Here is a 17,941-nt window from a genome sequence, read left to right as displayed (position 1 = left end):
AAAGTGGGGTGATTAAATAGGCACATGGCACCTGACACAAAGAAACACGACCACAAACCGACGCTCCCCCGACAAAAATCGAAACCAATCACGTGACTACGGCACCTGATAACTTATCAGGTCACGCACCCACATTTACAACAAAATGTGCACAAAGTGCAATTGGAGGATTTAAGCGATCGGAATCGGTACCAGTGTAACTAGGCCCATGTACATTAAAAACACAAATCAAACGAGTTAACGGACGAAAACTCTATTTCGTACGTAACACACTCCCCTAAGTAACCAAAAAAAAATTAAACTTGTTCAATTTTTTTTTAAGTGAAAAAGCACCTCGAAACTGACCTGAAGAAAAGCAAACCAAAAGACGATAAACCACCAAAATCAAGAGAACAAATAATGGGCGCCAGTATACCATTTGAAGGAGGCATACAACCTTTCAAACGAAAATGAAGCTCATCACAGCTATGAAGTAGCTCTGAAGAGGGAAAAAAAAAAAAAAAAAAAAAAAAACACAAGGTACCAGTTGACTCGCTCCAGTCTCCCACTCAAACAATATTCCCTGGAGAAGTCGTCATGACCCTACAAATCTCTAACCGGTTTAAGTCCAGAAAATTAAAACGGGGTTGAACATGAAACCAACGTTGCGTAAACCTCGTTATGTGAGAGGAAACCTCATTCATTGGTCTCGGTAGAGATAAACAGAGACAGGACTCAACGCTCAGGAAAACCACAGAAAGAGAAACCAAAACAAATCACCTGGCAGGTGGAAATGAAATTAAGAAAACTAACAGGAAAGAGAAGACAATCGTCCACCAACAAAAGGAAAGGTTTTTGATAGGAACCCTCTCTAGAAAACCCGAAAAATACACCGAACGGTTAGTGTATTAGTAACCACACAAAAAAAATTAAATCTACTGGGGTGTTCCGAACGAAACCACTGACGCCAAATCCCACTCAACCAAGCAATTGGGGCTGAGGTCGAACACAGTAGAAAGTCCCCGTACTCCAGGGCCATTAAGGTACTTACAGGGACTCTAGGACTTTCCCCCCATGAACTACCCTCCCAAAAACCTTAAAGGTTAAGTGACCATGGCGGCACCCAATTCCGCTCAGCCCTTTACAACAAAGCAGTGGTTACAAAGTAAGTCAAATCCGGTAAAAGTCAAAATCAGGTAAATTGTCAAAACTGACAACAAGACAAAATAGAGAATAGAAAAAAAACGAAATTCCCTACATGTACGCAAGATTAAACATTAACGCATACAAGTTGCGGGGAAAAACAATTGACACAATCGAGCAAAAGAAAAATTGACTCTGACTCCCTGACACTCCTAAATCGTCCCAAGAACGCTGACCACACGGTAACACTCGTTCCTGAACAAAAAACTAAGAGGAGTATCCAAAACGGGAAAAATCAATAAAGTCACAATTGAGGAAAAATATACTCCCTGACACTCCCAAATCATTCCAGGAACCCTGACCACACGGTAACACTCATTCCAGAACAAACAAATAAAGGGGAGTATCCAAAGCGGGAAAATCAATCAATTAAAGTCACAATCGAGAAAAATTAAATCCAATAATAAACAAGTCAAATTAAATTAAATTAAAAATGATACACGATGTTAAAATGTGTTATTCTGGGTAATACGGTATCCACAGAATCTTTCAATTAAACAATTGAGTATATAAGTACCCGCCACTGTCCCTTAATAATGACACTTATTGAAAAAGATGTTAGGTAACAAATGTCATTATCACCAAAACAAGAAAACAAAAACTTGTTCATTATGGATTCAATCAATTAGAAAACATACGACCGACTCAATTCGTGTACACCTATTAAACTGACGGAATTGCATACAAAGTTCAATCCTAACAAAAACTAAATCTCAATAATCAGTCAGACGAATGAGCATCAGAATGCTCAGACTCGTCACTTAAAGTCACATCCGGTTTAATGTCAGATACATGCCAATCTCCCAAATTATTTCCATCCCTGTCAACCAAACGGTATACTAAATTAGAGAGGACTTTAGAAATAGTACACGGAATGTACCTAGGTGCCAACTTGGCAGCAAAACCGTCTACTGCTTTAGATAAAACATAATTTTTCTTCCAGACCTGATCTCCAACATGATACTTAACATCTCTCTTTCGAAAATCATAACGTTGTTTACTTTGAATGTAAGATTTATGAAGTCGTTTCCGAACTTCTTCATAGATGTTAGGTAATTCCTGAACTGTATTGGGGTTATGCACTTTATCAGAAATTTCCACCTTATTGTCAGCATTATCACTAATTAAACCATAAAATGAACCATCAACAGGTATATTCCTGCCAAAGTTTAAAAATGCAGGAGAGAAACCAGTAATTTCATGTTTAGCCAGTCTAATAGCCTGGGCAACTTGGAAAATAGATTTATCCCAATCCCTGTGATTTTCATGAATGTAGGATCTTATTGCAGTGATTATCACTTGGTTGACTCTTTCAGTATGGTTCACTTGTGCATGATATTTAGCGTTATACCAAATTTTCTGGACATTATACTTAGTCATGAGATTTTTAAAATCCTTGCTAGTAAACTGACTACCATTGTCACAAGAGAAAATTTGGCAAACCCCAAACAAAAGGAAAACTTGATTTTCTATGAACTTAACTATGGCCTTAGAAGTCGCCTTCGCCATAGGGTGCACAAGTACAAATTTAGTGAACCAATCCACCACAACAAGAACGTACTGGTTTCCCGATTTTGATCTTGGATAAGGACCAATAAGATCAGCTGACAATAACTGGAAAGGAAAATTAACATTTCGGTATTGACCCATAAGACCTGCCTGGGGTAAATGACTAGATTTACTAGCAGCGCAAATAGTGCATTTTCTAACATAACGGTAAACAGAATCTCGCATATTTGCCCAATAATACAGTTCAGCAACCCTAGACAACGTTTTAGAGATGCCTAAATGACCGGCTGTTTCATGATCGTGAAACTTTTCAAGAATTTCCTGTCTATGAGCCGTAGGTACAACAATTTTCCAATTGGAAACATTGCCATCCAAGTTGTACTTAGAAAATACATGTTTATAAAGACAGTTATTTTTCACCTTAAAAGTCGGAAATTTATCAGGTGATTCTTGAACTTTCACTAACATGTCACGATACCATTTATCCAAAATTAGATTGGTCAAATTTAAAACTGCAACATCTTCCAAACTTCTCGAAAGAGCATCAGCTACAGTATTGGCAACACCCTTTCTATGCACGATATTAAATGAATACTGAGATAACTTAACAATCCATCTAGCTATACGAGCAGAAGGATTTTTCATGTTATTCAACCAAACTAAAGAGGAATGATCAGTATGGACCGTAAAATGTGTCCCTTCCAAATAATATCGGAATTTTTCAATGCCAAACAAAACAGCTAACAATTCCTTTTCAGTGGTTGTATATTTACGTTGACATTTGTTCAAAGTTCTACTCGCATAGGCAATAGGGTGTTCCAAACCGTCCTCCTCTTGATACAACACACAGCCAACTCCTGTGTCAGAAGCATCACACATTAAACTAAAAGGCTTGGTATAATCAGGACTGGCAAGAACAGGAGCAGTAGTAAGTGCCTCTTTAATTTTAGCAAAAGCAATGTTTGCTTCAGGGGTCCAAACAATAGGTTGACCTTTTTTACGCCCTTTCAAAAGATCTGTAATTGGACTACATAGGGACGAAAAATCCTTAAGAAACCTACGATAATAACTTATCAAACCGACAAGTCGGGTACGTACAGGGTAAGTACAGGGTAATCCAAAATAGCAGAAACTTTATCAGGGTTGGTCCTAAGCCCATCACGATCAACAATATAACCTAAAAATTTGAGAGACGACCTACAAAATTGACTTGACGCGGATTCACGTTCACACTTGAGACTTCTCTGTTGTAAAAAGTCGTATAACACTATAACATAGATATTCGTAGAAATTATTAAAGCAACAAATGGAGTTTCTCTTGGTACGCGGAACGTCTGTCGCACAAGTCATGAAATGTGCCAAGTAAAATTTTTTTAAACAATGAACACTGCCCTTCACTATACATATAAACATAACATTCATTTCAAAAAACAATAAAACAATTTAGGTTTAATTGCGACAGATTTCCGGCCGACGCCGCTAAATTTTTATTCATTACCACTTGTCAGTCGATTGTCAACTTCAATCAAGAGTAAAAACGTACCGATTTCTACATCAAAAGTTGAAATCGTACATACTTTTACGTCACGTAGAAGTACGCCGTATTACGAACTTCTATGTTGCGCCGTTCCACGCACTACTGAAAACTGCCTCATATAACTACATGCAATTTAACTTTTTACGTGTGCGACTTTTTACGACAATGACTTTGTAAGTACGAACGTGAATCCGCCTTAATAGTCAAACCAGCATCCTTAAGACGCATAAATAGTTTTTTCAAAATCTCACAGTGTGTGTCAAAGTCAGGTGTGACAATAATAATGTCATCAAGATAATAAAATACATAAGACTCTAAAGCCGGTCCTATAACCATGTCCATCAATCGACACATACTTTGGGCACTATCATTCAGTCCTACTACTACTACTACTTTCTACTCTACTCCTACCATGCACTGCAAAAGCGGTTTTCTCTTTTGAAGTGTCATCAAGTGGAATTTGATGAAAAGCTTGCTTTAAATCAATTGAAGACAAGAATTTCGCATCACGAACTTTGGTGACAATAGAATCAATAAGAGGCATTGGATATGCACTAGGAATACTAACAGAGTTAAGCTTCCGGGCATCCAAGCACACTCTAAATGAGCCATCACTTTTTTTGACAAGCCACATAGGCGAACACCAAGGTGAATTAGAAGGTTCTATTATACCAAGCTCCAGCATTTCATCCACCTGCTCGTTAAGACACTTTTGCATTGCATATGATAATGGGTATTGTCTCTGTTTGACAGGCTTTTCATTACCGGTGTTAATGGTATGTTTAATTAAATGGGTTAAACCCAATTTTTTTTTTGGTGCAATAGTTTTATACAGATCCTTGATCTTATTAAGTTCTTCAGTCTGTGTCAAAGTTAACTCTTCAGCAGACTGAATCTTATTTATAACAGACACTGAATTAAAGATTGATTGATATGACAGGTTTCTAAAATTTAATTGAATATTAAATGCTTTAAGAAAATCAATGCCCAAAATCAACTCATGTTTTAAAGAAGGAATAACTAAAATTTTCAACAGTCTGGTAACATTACCTAAAGTTATAGGAGCCCAAAAATAACCTGACACACTCTGTAAGTTTCCGTCAGCAGTAGTGACGTGAAATGACGAATCTTCGGTCAAACATAAGTCTACGTATTTAAGTATCTGCAGACCATCAAAACCCAGAATAGAGATAGAACTACCAGTATCGATCAAAGCCAAAAACGAACAATCAGAAATTCTAACATTTAAATATGGACGGTCATCAAACGATTTTTTAGCACAAACAGGATTAACGGAAATTTCCGTGGACAAAGACAACGCACCGTCTTCAGTAACTTGACTATCACCAACAATAGGAACTTTTTCAGACATAAAAAATTTCACTTGGTCCAACCATTTATGCCAATCCAAAAGATCAGTCACTACTGACTGTCTTTTTTGTTCTCTTTCTTTTGAGAATTTTTTGTCGACCTGACAGAAGGATTGTTGGTCTTCCTGCCAGGTCTTGTGACGTTTTTTGAACAATTAGGACAGTTGGACTTCGGAAAATTTTCTTTACCACAACTGTAGCAATACAAACTCCTTTCGGCAGTACATTCAGTGTTTATATGACCGCGTTTCCTACAATACCAACAAACCACACTGGAGGAAACAGAACTAATATTTCCAGAAAAGCCTGGCCTACTAAGATCAGGTTCCATTAAATTACCTCTATGTGTAGTTGGTCGGTACTGATTTGAAACATAGAGACTGTTCTCTATTCGTTTACACAAAGAAGTCAAGTCACTGACAGCAGTTATGTCATGCAATGCCAAAGTCCTAACATAATCCGGCATTAAATTTTCTCTGATAATGTCTACAACTTCTTTTTCAGAAGGAGCCTCAGTTAATCGATTGAAAAGACCCTCCATAGAACTAATAAATAAACAAACTGGTTCTTTAAGGTTTTGTTTCCTAGCTTTGATTTCTTCTAATAAGTTTCTATCATAGTGGTCACGCAAAAAAGTCTCTTTTAATTTACCCACTAAACCATCCCAATCAATAAAACGCCCCTTTTTATGATGATTATACCACCAAGTCCAAGCTTGCGAATCAAAAAGGTCTCCAGCAGAAGCAAAAACCTCATCTGTTGAGCAGCCACGAGACATTCTAAAGGTTTCTACCTTTTCAAGAAAAGCCATTAATGAACCCTCGCCAGTAAACTTTTGCAGTCCCCATTTATGTACAGGCACAGACTTGCTAACAACCTGATTAACTGCATTAGCATTAAAACTGACAGAACCCAAATTTGGGTCAAGAGGAGTTGAAGCAGCTGGAAAAACTTTAGCATCGAGATCACCTTCCAAAGTTAATATCTCAACATATAAATCATTCTTCCTTTGAGTTTCCTCATCAGAAGTATGATTCATACGATTAAGTCGGCCTGAGACATGCCAGAGCCGAGTTGAAATGTTTTTGTATGAAGGATCACTAGATGTACCGGTAAAACCCACTATTTTAACCTTAATTGATGCAATAGATAACGCCAGCTCCTTTTCATCAAAATCAAATTCAAATGGGTTCGACACTTGACAAATACTACGATTGGCATTTTCTTGAGCCAACAGTCCCCTCAAAATTTTACGTCTCTGATCAACAGTACCCAATGGCTTCATAGATCTGATAGAAATTTCATAATCTAGCTCATGGGCTTGCAAGGCATTAATTTGGAGAGCCATTATTAAAATTTCTAGTTTAACCCCAAAAAACTAAATAAACACAAGAGATATATAAATTCTACAGCTAAAGTGCAACAAAAACAACTGACTTGGACAACAATCAAAAACTTGATCACTACCTGTGATCCAAGTTACTCAAAACTGATTAAATAAATCAGTCAATCAATAATTAAACACTTAATCAAATTAAGGAAAATTAAAATTGTCCAAATCAGTACAAATAAAATCTCTACCAAAAGAGAAAATTAATTCGCACTTTTAACTGCAAAACCGAACCACAATGTTATAGGAAAAACTATAAAAAAAACTTAAGATAACGGGGCAAACCTGAAACTTCGGTCTAAAAATAGATTGGCACGGTCACAAGCAAAGCAAAAGGTAAAAATGCAACGATAATACGATAAACCAGCAATTCCAAACTTGACACTCTTTAATTTAAGAATAAATATCTTAAACAATCAACACGTCTGGCACCGTGAAAAAACTAAGTAAATATTGTAGCCATGCAAAAATACACATGCACAAACAAGGCAGTCTGATAACCCACAATCCAAGCGTGCTCAATCCACTAAAAATCAAAAAGGCCCTTCACGTTGGTCGCCAATTTGTTAAGATGAAACCTCACGTTAATGAGATTTCAACATTTTTTTATCAGATAGCTCAAGGTCGTGGATTAATTGCATGAGTTCATAACTAGCTATAGATGAACACACTTGGATATACTGCAGGAAATCAAACGAACCATTTGTTGTATATGTACACGTGTATATTACAAGTTAAAAAACAAAACTACAATATTTACAACTTTACAAAAATTTACAAAATTTACAAAAGTTGCCACAAAAAGGTTGAAAACAAAAAGAGAGTTGAATTTAAAATAAAATGGAAAATCAAGATAAATTTGAAATTAAAAAAAAACAGGAAAAGTTTTCCCAGTGCCAAACTGTAATTGACTGCCCTTACCAGTTGTCAAAGACGATGTTTGGGTCCTGGAACCTCCAGTATCCTCTTCCCAGTAGTCAGTAGTGGCCACCGCTAATTTCCAGGTAGGAAATGGGGTCCAGAGACTGGTGACATGTACCTAGGGCAGAAAACAGCAGAACACCAGGGAAAACGAACAAACAGCTTCAACACTTGTTCCGGCAACCAAAAAGGTGACCAGAGGTGATGACAAGTGTTGAAGTTGTTTAGAGCAAACTAATATAAACTAAAAAATAAAAATAAAATAAAATTAAACAAAACCAAATCAAGAGAGGAATTGTGGTGGTTCGATTCTGACCTTTTGAGACTCTGTGGCCGGTGGTCGGCTTTTCCAACACGTGGGTTGGTCCGGAAAACTCTGGACAAAGCAGTCCCAGTCAGGCTGATTCAATCCCCGATTGAAATGTTATTTGGTCGGGAAAACCCTTGGATCTTTGGTCGGAAAGTCCTTGAAATTCCGGTTGGAAAAGTCTCTGAATCTCCGGTTGGAAAAATCTCTGAATATCCGGTTGGAAAAATCTCTGAATATCCGGTTGGGCCGAACACAATGCTGTGTTGGAAAATTGGGCCGATACAAAATAATTCAAAAGAACTAACAATAAAACCAATTTACCTGTAATTCGGCCAGATGATCACGGATTAAAAATTCACACGCGCCACACCGCTCAGAAAAAAGATCAGATGTCGGCATTTCGAGTGCTGTAGTGTTAAAGAGACCGATATCACAAAGTGGGGTGATTAAATAGGCACATGGCACCTGACACAAAGAAACACGACCACAAACCGACGCTCCCCCGTCAAAAATCGAAACCAATCACGTGACTACGGCACCTGATAACTTATCAGGTCACGCACCCACATTTACAACAAAATGTGCACAAAGTGCAATTGGAGGATTTAAGCGATCGGAATCGGTCTACCAGTGTAACTAGGCCCATGTACATTAAAAACACAAATCAAACGAGTTAACGGACGAAAACTCTATTTCGTACGTAACAAATTTCCGTATACAAATTAGTTAAACTTGAAGTTAAATTTTTATCTAAACTAATTTTTCGTTTTGGATACGATATATCCTCTAATACTCTATCTTTTTGAGTAAATTTCTTCATTTACTTTTCATCATTAACTAACAGGTACACCAACTATAGGAAATTACTGACTCACAGTTGTCTCCCAGTATTTCGTCCTGTATCAAGCGGTACGTCGCTAAGTAGCTTCACTATCCAGGGTAGTACTGCTCGTAGGGGACACTAGCACGGCTAATATATCCCTGTTGGCTTCTCTCGTTATGGCGAACCAGAAAGCGATGTCTGCCAGGAGTCACAAGATGCTTTTGCGTTGGTCTTTTCTTCAGAATCCTTTCTTAACTGTTGACACAGAGAGGGTGCTACTTAATCCAGTGATGTAACATTCACGGACTGCACACGTTTCACTTCGAAAACTCCGAACTTTTCACAAAAACCGAATTTTATTTCGCACTCCGAAAGGATCCTACCGATTGCGCCAATTTTGTTCTTATTAATGCAACTTCTGTTTTTAAAAAACTTTTATTTAATAAAAACGAACGAAATTACATTTGAACGTTAACCAAGCGAGATATCTTAATGACTAATTACATGCACAAATGCTGCTGTATAAATAGGAAAATAAATGCTGACTTAGTAAAGCTATTCTGAGGATGTCTATTTAGTATTAGATCATCAGAAATGGCCATATAACTCAATGAAACTTTGGGTTATTGTAAATAAAGGATCGTTTTATTAAACTGAGGGTGCGTAATGACTCATTTGTAACCCTGTAACAAATGAGTCAAAAAAAAATCATAAACTTGCCACCAAACAAAATGAAAAATTTCAAGTTTATAAATAGAAACCCACATTTTTTATGACAAAATCATTTTGAGCATTAAAAATTACTATACGTTTCAATTTACTTGCCTATACCTAAATCCAACCCATTTCGTTTTATTTGAGAATAAACATTTTTTTTATTAGGCTGCGTGGTTGGGATTAGCTGGTACTCTAGTTGGCCATACTTTTGACACACGGTGATATTGGAGACCTGCAGAGCATAATAACACTAGTTTTGAGTGTTTGACAATTGCAAATATGCCGTCGCGGTTACGTTATTCAAACCAAGATTACTTAAATCTGTTTATTTACGAAGAATGTGATAAAGTTGTGAGTAGAACATGTGAGGTATTTGCCGCTCGTTATCCAGAAAAACCAAAGCCATCACCAAAAGCTCTCAAGCAAATAATTGAAAATTTTAAGAATACGAGATCTGTGAAGATAAAAGCTATTAAAACAAAACCAATCCTTAATAATACAAATGTAGAAATTGCAATTTTGTCAATCCAACTTCGTCAATAAGACAAGTTTCCGTAGAATCAGGCATATCCAAAAGCCTAATTCAAATGATCCAGAAGAAACATAAATTTCACCCTTTTTCATTTAAATTAGTGTAACACTTAAAAAAGAGGTTGAATTTCCGAAGAGAGTGGTTTTTAGTGAGTTTTTGCTGACTAGTCACTATGGAGAAGAATTGTTTTTGAATAATATTATTGAGAGCGACGAAGCCAAATTCACTAAAAATGGAATGTTCAATAGACATAATTCACACTACTGGTGTGACATAAATCCACACGTAATTAGAGAGAGAAATTTTCAAGAAATCTGGAGTTTTATGAATAAAAAATGTTTATTCTCAAATAAAACGAAATGGGTTGGATTTAGGTATAGGCAAGTAAATTGAGACGTATAGTAATTTTTAATGCTCAAAACCTAAATATCCGCTATCGTCATAAAAAATGTGGGTTTCTATTTAAAAAACTTGAAATTTTTCATTTTTTTTAGTGGCAAGTTTATAATTTTTTTTTTGACGACCCTGTATACAAATGAGTCATTACGCACCCTGTTTAATAAAACGATTCTTTATTTACAATAACCCAAAGTTTCATTGCAAAATGAAATACGGTTTTGACAGAGTACAAAAATATGTTGAGTGTTGCAACTGTCACTTTTTTGGAAAAACATCAAATAATTCGAAAACGGCTAGAGATAGGCATAGGGTATTGTACACAAAAGTTGGTCAGAATTTTGTGAGGAACCTAAATATGTAATAATATATAGGGTGTTCTATTTAAAATAAGAAAGTTGTGATCGACTTCCCGTATAAACGGAAGTGCAACCATCTTGAAAATATTTTAGTTAGATTGGGCATGCCCACATCAGTATCCTGCCAATTTTCAAGCCATATTTGCCTTAATCCAAAAGTTGATAATTACAGAGCTACAGGGCGGCAAAGTTAAAATTTAAAACTCAATTCCCATCTCGGGGTTTTCCGAGATGGGAAATTCATACCTGTCAACAATTTTTTCATTGATCGTAGAGGGCGCCACATACTGTTCAAGCAATTTGTTTAATTCTTTTGTATTTTTTTCTCAGTATCGGTAAATCACTTTTGAGTATTATAAAGGCGTATATACCAGGTGTCCAAGAGCACCTTGGAAATAGGAGATTAACATGGGAAACCGGTTTTGATTTTTTTGCGTCTGTACGGTTCATTTAATGGAAAAACGCTTTAGATAAAAGTTGTAGAGCACATTTTCGGCTATCAACTTGTAATTTTTTCAATACCGTAGATTTGACCATTAAGACGAAAAACGGATCTAAAATTCGGAAATTTTAAATCTCGCGCCAAGCGGTTGTTAAGGAAAATTCATATCCGGCCATGCTATCAACCTTTAAAAATCATAACAAATCACCGTCCGTCATTCTCTAATCAAAACATTCAAAACAAGTTTATTTAGTAATAATTTTGATTTACTACCGACATAATGCAAAGAAAATAAATTTTTTCTAAAAATAATTTTTTTTTAAATTTATCTTACAATATTACAAATATTCAAATATTTCAAAAACCATTAATATTAGGTATAGGAAACATAACAGAAAGTTGTCTTTATTTTACATCTAGAGTTCAAAAATGATCTAAAATACGTTCCATAAGAAAAAAACATATGTTGTATATGTATCTTTATTTTGGAGCACCCTCTATAATATCAAATATTTTTAAATTGTTATTTTAATTAACCTGTCTGTAAAAAATCTTGGAAAAATATTTAGTCGTTTTCCGGTAAGGAACCGTGTCGTATACAGTTTTACGAGCCTCACCATGGAGATCTCGGTTATTTGAAGAGATACCTACAGCTTTAAAAATTTAAAAATTCTTAGTACTTCCGGAGATATCCGAAAAAACAGAAATTTTGGAAATTATTCTTTATTTTTTTACTAATTTATTTTATAAGATAACTGAAAACAAAAAACACTTTATCAACGTCACTTTTCCTCCTCTACAACGTGATCAAATTTCAGTTCCGACGTTTCGGTTTTTAGTTACCATCATCATGCGCTCATAAGAAAAATTAAAGTTGATGATGGTAACTAAAAATGATAATGCCTCGTTGTAAAGAAGGAAAAGTGCCAATGGTAAAGTGTTCATTGTTTTCAGTTATCTTATCACATAAATTAGTAAAAAAATAAAAACTAATTTCCATAATTTCGCTTTTTTTGTATATCTTCGGAAGTACTAAGAATTTTTAAATTTTTAAAGCGGCATTTTACCCGACTCCTAAATGCTCAATTTTGCCCCAATTTAAACTTTCTTGTATCTCTTCAAATAACCGAGATCCCCATGGTGAGGACCGTAAAACGGACACCCTGTATATATATACTACTGAAAATTTATCCGAAGCCCTACATATTATAAGAGATTTTAAAGTAAAAAAAAATAATAAACCAATTGAAAATGTCCATATTTGTTAAAAAAGTAATCGTGCCTATGGGGTAAAAATTATGTTCTATATGTTTGTTGAGACGAGTTACTCATTTTTTTCTTTGTTTATTGGGTCTTCTGTCTCACACAAAAAAGGTTTGTTGGGAAAATGGAATTTCGCACTATTTTCAACTAAGTTGAAAATAACATTAACCTAGTCGTCCCAACACAAGACCACTGACTTAGGCTCGGTCTTGTTACCTAAAAACGCTGACGTTTCGGTGGAAAATCTACCACCGTCTTCAGAGAATCTAAAAAAGAAAGAACACAACGGCAGAACACAGAAAACAACAACTTAATAAATATTAAACCTGATAATGTTCAATTTGGAACTCTGAGAAGGGTTTTGTCAATAAAAATTGACATAAATTTTGACTTTTGTCATTCCAATAGGAAAGGTTATCTATTGTTGTAGTGAAAGGTGGGTTTTATAATGAAAACAAAATTACAAGAAATTTCAGTTTCGTTTGATATGACCAAGTGTTATCTCCTCCTCTAGAATATTTAACCAAGTTTGGTCAATATTAATAGAGGATGTAGCAACACAGGAGTCATGGTTTAATCTAATATATGCACTTTCTTTTATTTTACGTCTTTTTGAAAAAGTTTCTTTGTCTATCATACTACATTCATTCCATTTGACTCTATGATCATTATCAAACGCGTGTTGGCATATATTAGATTTGTGAAAGTCTCCAGTTCTTAAATAATTTTGGTGTTCTTTAATACGTTTTTTTAATGGTCTGGAGGTTTCACCAATATTAAATTGATTGCATTCGCAAGGAATTTTATATATCACGTTTCTTGTAGATTCATTTTCATTGTGAGGTTTTGTTTTAGTTAAGTGTGATCTTAATGTGTTTTGAGTTCTAAATGTTGTTCTGATGTTATATTTTTTAGCTATTCGTTTGATTCTGTCAGAAATACCTGGAATGTAAGGAATAAAAAGGTTAGTAAAAGGTAAAATTTGATTTTGATTTCCAGATTGTTTTGGATGTTCTAAATCCCTAAAACATTTATTAATAAATGTTTCAGGATAGTCATTTTCTTTTAGAACATTTTTAATGAATAATTTTTCTTTATTAAATTGTTCATTATTGCAAATAATTTTGGCTCTATCAAATAAACTTTTTACAATACCTTTTTTTACCATTATTGGATGATTGGATGAGTAGTTTAAATATCTATTTGTGTGGGTTGGTTTTCTGTATACTTTTGTTTCAAATTTGTTTATGTCTTTTTTGATTAGAATGTCTAAGAATGGAAGTTCGTTATTTTGTTCAGTTTCTGTTGTAAATTTGATTGTGGGTTCTATTGAGTTTATGTGAGTTAGAAATTGTTGGAGATGATCATTACCGAATGGATATATTGTGAAAACATCATCAATATATCTCCACCAGATTGTTGGTTTATAATTAAAATTATTAATGTTATTTTCTTCGAAATGTTCCATAAAAATATTACTTAATATTGGAGACAATGGAGAACCCATTGCCATTCCAGAATTTTGTTGGTAATAATCATCTCCATATTGGAAGAATGTTGTTTTAACACAAATTGTTAAAAGTTCTAAAATAGTGTTTACGCTTAAGCTTGTACGTTCCCCAAGACTTGAATCATTTTGCAATTTAGATCTAACAATTGAAAGAGTTTTGTCAACTGGGACGTTTGTGAATAAACTTACAACATCAAAACTTACCAGAATATGATTTGAATTAATGTCGATATGTTTGAGTTTTTCAAGAAAGTGAGGAGAGTTTTTTATATAAGAATCTGTGTTACCTACTAAAGGATTTAAAATGTTTAGCAAGAAGCGAGCTAATGAGTGAGTAGGCGAATTTATACTACTCACAATTTAATAAAGAAAAATTATTCATTAAAAATTTTCTAAAAGAAAATGACTATCCTGAAACATTTATTAATAAATGTTTTAGGGATTTAGAACATCCAAAACAATCTGGAAATCAAAATCAAATTTTACCTTCTACTAACCTTTTTATTCCTTACATTCCGGGTATTTCTGACAAAATCAAACGAATAGCTAAAAAATATAACATCAGAACAATATTTAGAACTCAAAACACATTAAGATCACACTTAACTAAAACAAAACCTCACAATGAAAATGAATCTACAAGAAACGTGATATATAAAATTCCTTGCGAATGCAATCAATTTTATATTGGTGAAACCTCCAGACCATTAAAAAAACGTATTAAAGAACACCAAAATTATTTAAGAACTGGAGACTTTCACAAATCTAATATATGCCAACACGCGTTTGATAATGATCATAGAGTCAAATGGAATGAATGTAGTATCATAGACAAATAAACTTTTTCAAAAAGACGTAAAATAAAAGAAAGTGCATATATTAGATTAAACCATGACTCCTGTGTTGCTACATCCTCTATTAATATTGACCAAACTTGGTTAAATATTCTAGAGGAGGAGATAACACTTGGTCATATCAAACGAAACTGAAATTTCTTGAAATTTTGTTTTCATTATAAAACCCACCTTTCACTACAACAATAGATAACCTTTCCTATTGGAATGACAAAAGTCAAAATTTATGTCAATTTTTATTGACAAAACCCTTCTCAGAGTTCCAAATTGAACATTATCAGGTTTAATATTTATTAAGTTGTTGTTTTCTGTGTTCTGCCGTTGTGTTCTTTCTTTTTTAGATTCTCTGAAGACGGTGGTAGATTTTCCACCGAAACGTCAGCGTTTTTAGGTAACAAGACCGAGCCTAAGTCAGTGGTCTTGTGTTGGGACGACTAGGTTAATGTTATTTTCAACTTAGTAGAAAATAGTGCGAAATTCCATTTTCCCAACAAACCTTTTTTGTGTGAGACAGAAGACGCAATAAACAAAGAAAAAAATGGGTAAAAATTAAATATAAGTCATATTTAAAAAACAAGAAGTTCAGTTTATAACTCAAGAAATAGTGAATCTATAAAAGTACGTGTATTAGTAATGTACTGTGCCTTAGTTATTTTAACGAAACTCTCATAATAACGAAGTCACAAGGTCTTGTCCAAAATGTCAAAAATTCAAAATTTGTCCATTATAAGAGAACAAAAGACGATTGCAAAATTCTGTTTGCGGCATCGAACTTATCTTGAAAAAATAACCTGGCATTTTTTCGATTTATAAATTTTCTATTAGTTGTGGCAGTTTCCATATTATAAACAAGCAAATTAGGCCACCCTGTACATCGTTTTTCTGTTCTGTTTTCTTCGTTCTGTCTTTTGTTTGTTTCTTCACTATTAATATGCTTTTAGTGATTATAATCTTATTATTGTTATTATAATTATTATTATTATTATTTACAGATATCTGTAAAAACACGATCATTTATGAAGGGTTCTCTTTAGGGACGTCATTTCCAATATGTGACGGTTCTTCCGGAGCTCTACTCCGGAAAGGTAGACGTCGTTGGTTTGAATCTTACAATTGATTCTTAATTTATATCCGAATGCCAAAATTTATTTCTTATCATTAATTTTATTGTGTCGAAAAGATTCAACACCCTGTAGATTTATTTGATTAAGTTTTTATTTTCAAACCACATTTTTTTTTTGCACTCATCAATATAACGTTAAAATAATAAACTCAACATTTTGGCTAATAAGGCATAACTAAATAGTTACAAGTATATTATAGTCTTACCTTCATCGTTTTCTGTTTACCGCCAGTGAATCTATAGTAGATACCAATACTAGTGGAAATCACAAGAACTAACACCACAATCACATAATCCCAAAATCCAAGTCCAAAGTGCGACGTCATATTGCAATATTGAATTTCCTAAATAATTTATAATTAACGATTTTCACACACTTTACGAAATTGTAATCAATACCGGTTCGATAATTTTCTAAAACAATTCCTGATCTCGTCGAACCGCACACAAACTGAAAGCAATCACCTGTTTTGGAATGTAATAACGGTATCTCGAACGGTATACTGTCTCGATGTTGATATCACAATTTACTTTTTTATTTCAAGATATCAAAAAATCTCAGATTTTTAATTAAGTAATCTTAAATGGGACTCGTGCACTAAGTTAGTCATTACGAAATGACTTATCTTTAGACTGCAAAGCCAAACTAAATCTAATCGCCTGTGTACCTACCAGTAATTTACGCATCAAGGTCAGCACAAAATGTGGGAAGTTATGTTCAAATGTTATCGATTATTGCTTTTACGTTTCACTGTTCAGCATCACTGGAATATTTGCGTTTATTTAGTGATGACGTCTTAATAGATTATTAACTGATTTGCTCTAGTAAATAATTGATTAACTGAAGTTAATTAGAACTGAACTCTTTTATGATAAATTAAGTTGAAATATTTATGTCTAGGCCAATCTGTTCAGTTTTCAATTTAGTATATTGGCTTAAATAGCTTTGTGTGAACATATCATACATTATTAGTTAACAGTTTAGATTATTTAATGGTCATGCCTTTTCATTTAACAAACTGACAACAAAACTATCTATCGAAATCAATTAAACAATTAAAACAATATGAACAAGAACAAGCTATGTCAGGTGCGAAATAATCGAGAGTAAACAAGTAAGTAGTAAATAATAAACAAATCTATCAAATATTAAAATACTGCTCAGTGTTTGAAAGACTAATTTATTAAACTTTCAAATTAAACAAGCGATACGACATGCAAATTATCAAACAGTCCACAGACGAAGACATAGAACAACTGTATGAAGACATAGAGCTAGGTAATAATCAGGGGGGATTTTAATGCTAAAATTGAACTGAAAGGTGTGGAAGAAAACTGCGTAGGTATACAGGGTAATTCACGCTGATGGTATATTAGAAGTATCTAGAGAACGGTGTGTAGCCTAGGTTCGGTTTAAACTCTTTTTCTAAAATACTTTGAACTTCGCCAGATCAGTCGGAAAGAACACCAACTTTTGATTTTCAATTGAAACACCCTGTTGCTATTCTCATTTTTGAATTCCTCGGAAGAAGGATAGTAATTATTCTTTTAATATTTCCCCATATTTTGCACCGTTTCTGAGATATTTCATAAAAATAGTGGATTTGTCAGCAAAACTCTAGTTTAAACAAATTTAAATTCTCAAATCCTGAAAGGTTTGCTGGTGTGACCTTTTACCCTCAGTTAGACAATACCACATGGTT

General features: G+C 34.2%; 1 protein-coding gene across 2 annotated transcripts in view; it reads right to left on the bottom strand.

Moving 5' to 3' along the window:
- LOC145728791 (putative sodium-dependent multivitamin transporter) overlaps window positions 1-16,913 on the bottom strand; it is a 32,768-nt gene extending 15,855 nt beyond the window's left edge. Inside the window, exons 1-2 of one of the 2 annotated variants that reach the window (XM_081979302.1) lie at window positions 16,638-16,913; window positions 16,445-16,582 (exon numbers count right to left, since the gene is read on the bottom strand). In XM_081979302.1, the coding sequence (XP_081835428.1) occupies window positions 16,445-16,564 (120 nt within the window). In that variant the 5' untranslated portion in view covers window positions 16,565-16,582; window positions 16,638-16,913. Of the gene's footprint in view, window positions 1-16,444 lie in introns of both variants that reach the window. The other variant, XM_081979301.1, reaches the window with a different exon arrangement.
- Between the last annotated feature and the right edge of the window lie 1,028 nt (window positions 16,914-17,941).

The sequence above is a fragment of the Ips typographus genome, linkage group LG4 (genome assembly GCF_016097725.1).
Source record: "Ips typographus isolate SLU linkage group LG4, UJ_Ityp_2.0, whole genome shotgun sequence".
NCBI lineage: Eukaryota > Metazoa > Arthropoda > Insecta > Coleoptera > Curculionidae > Ips > Ips typographus.
This window is presented reverse-complemented; position numbering and strand designations above follow the sequence as displayed.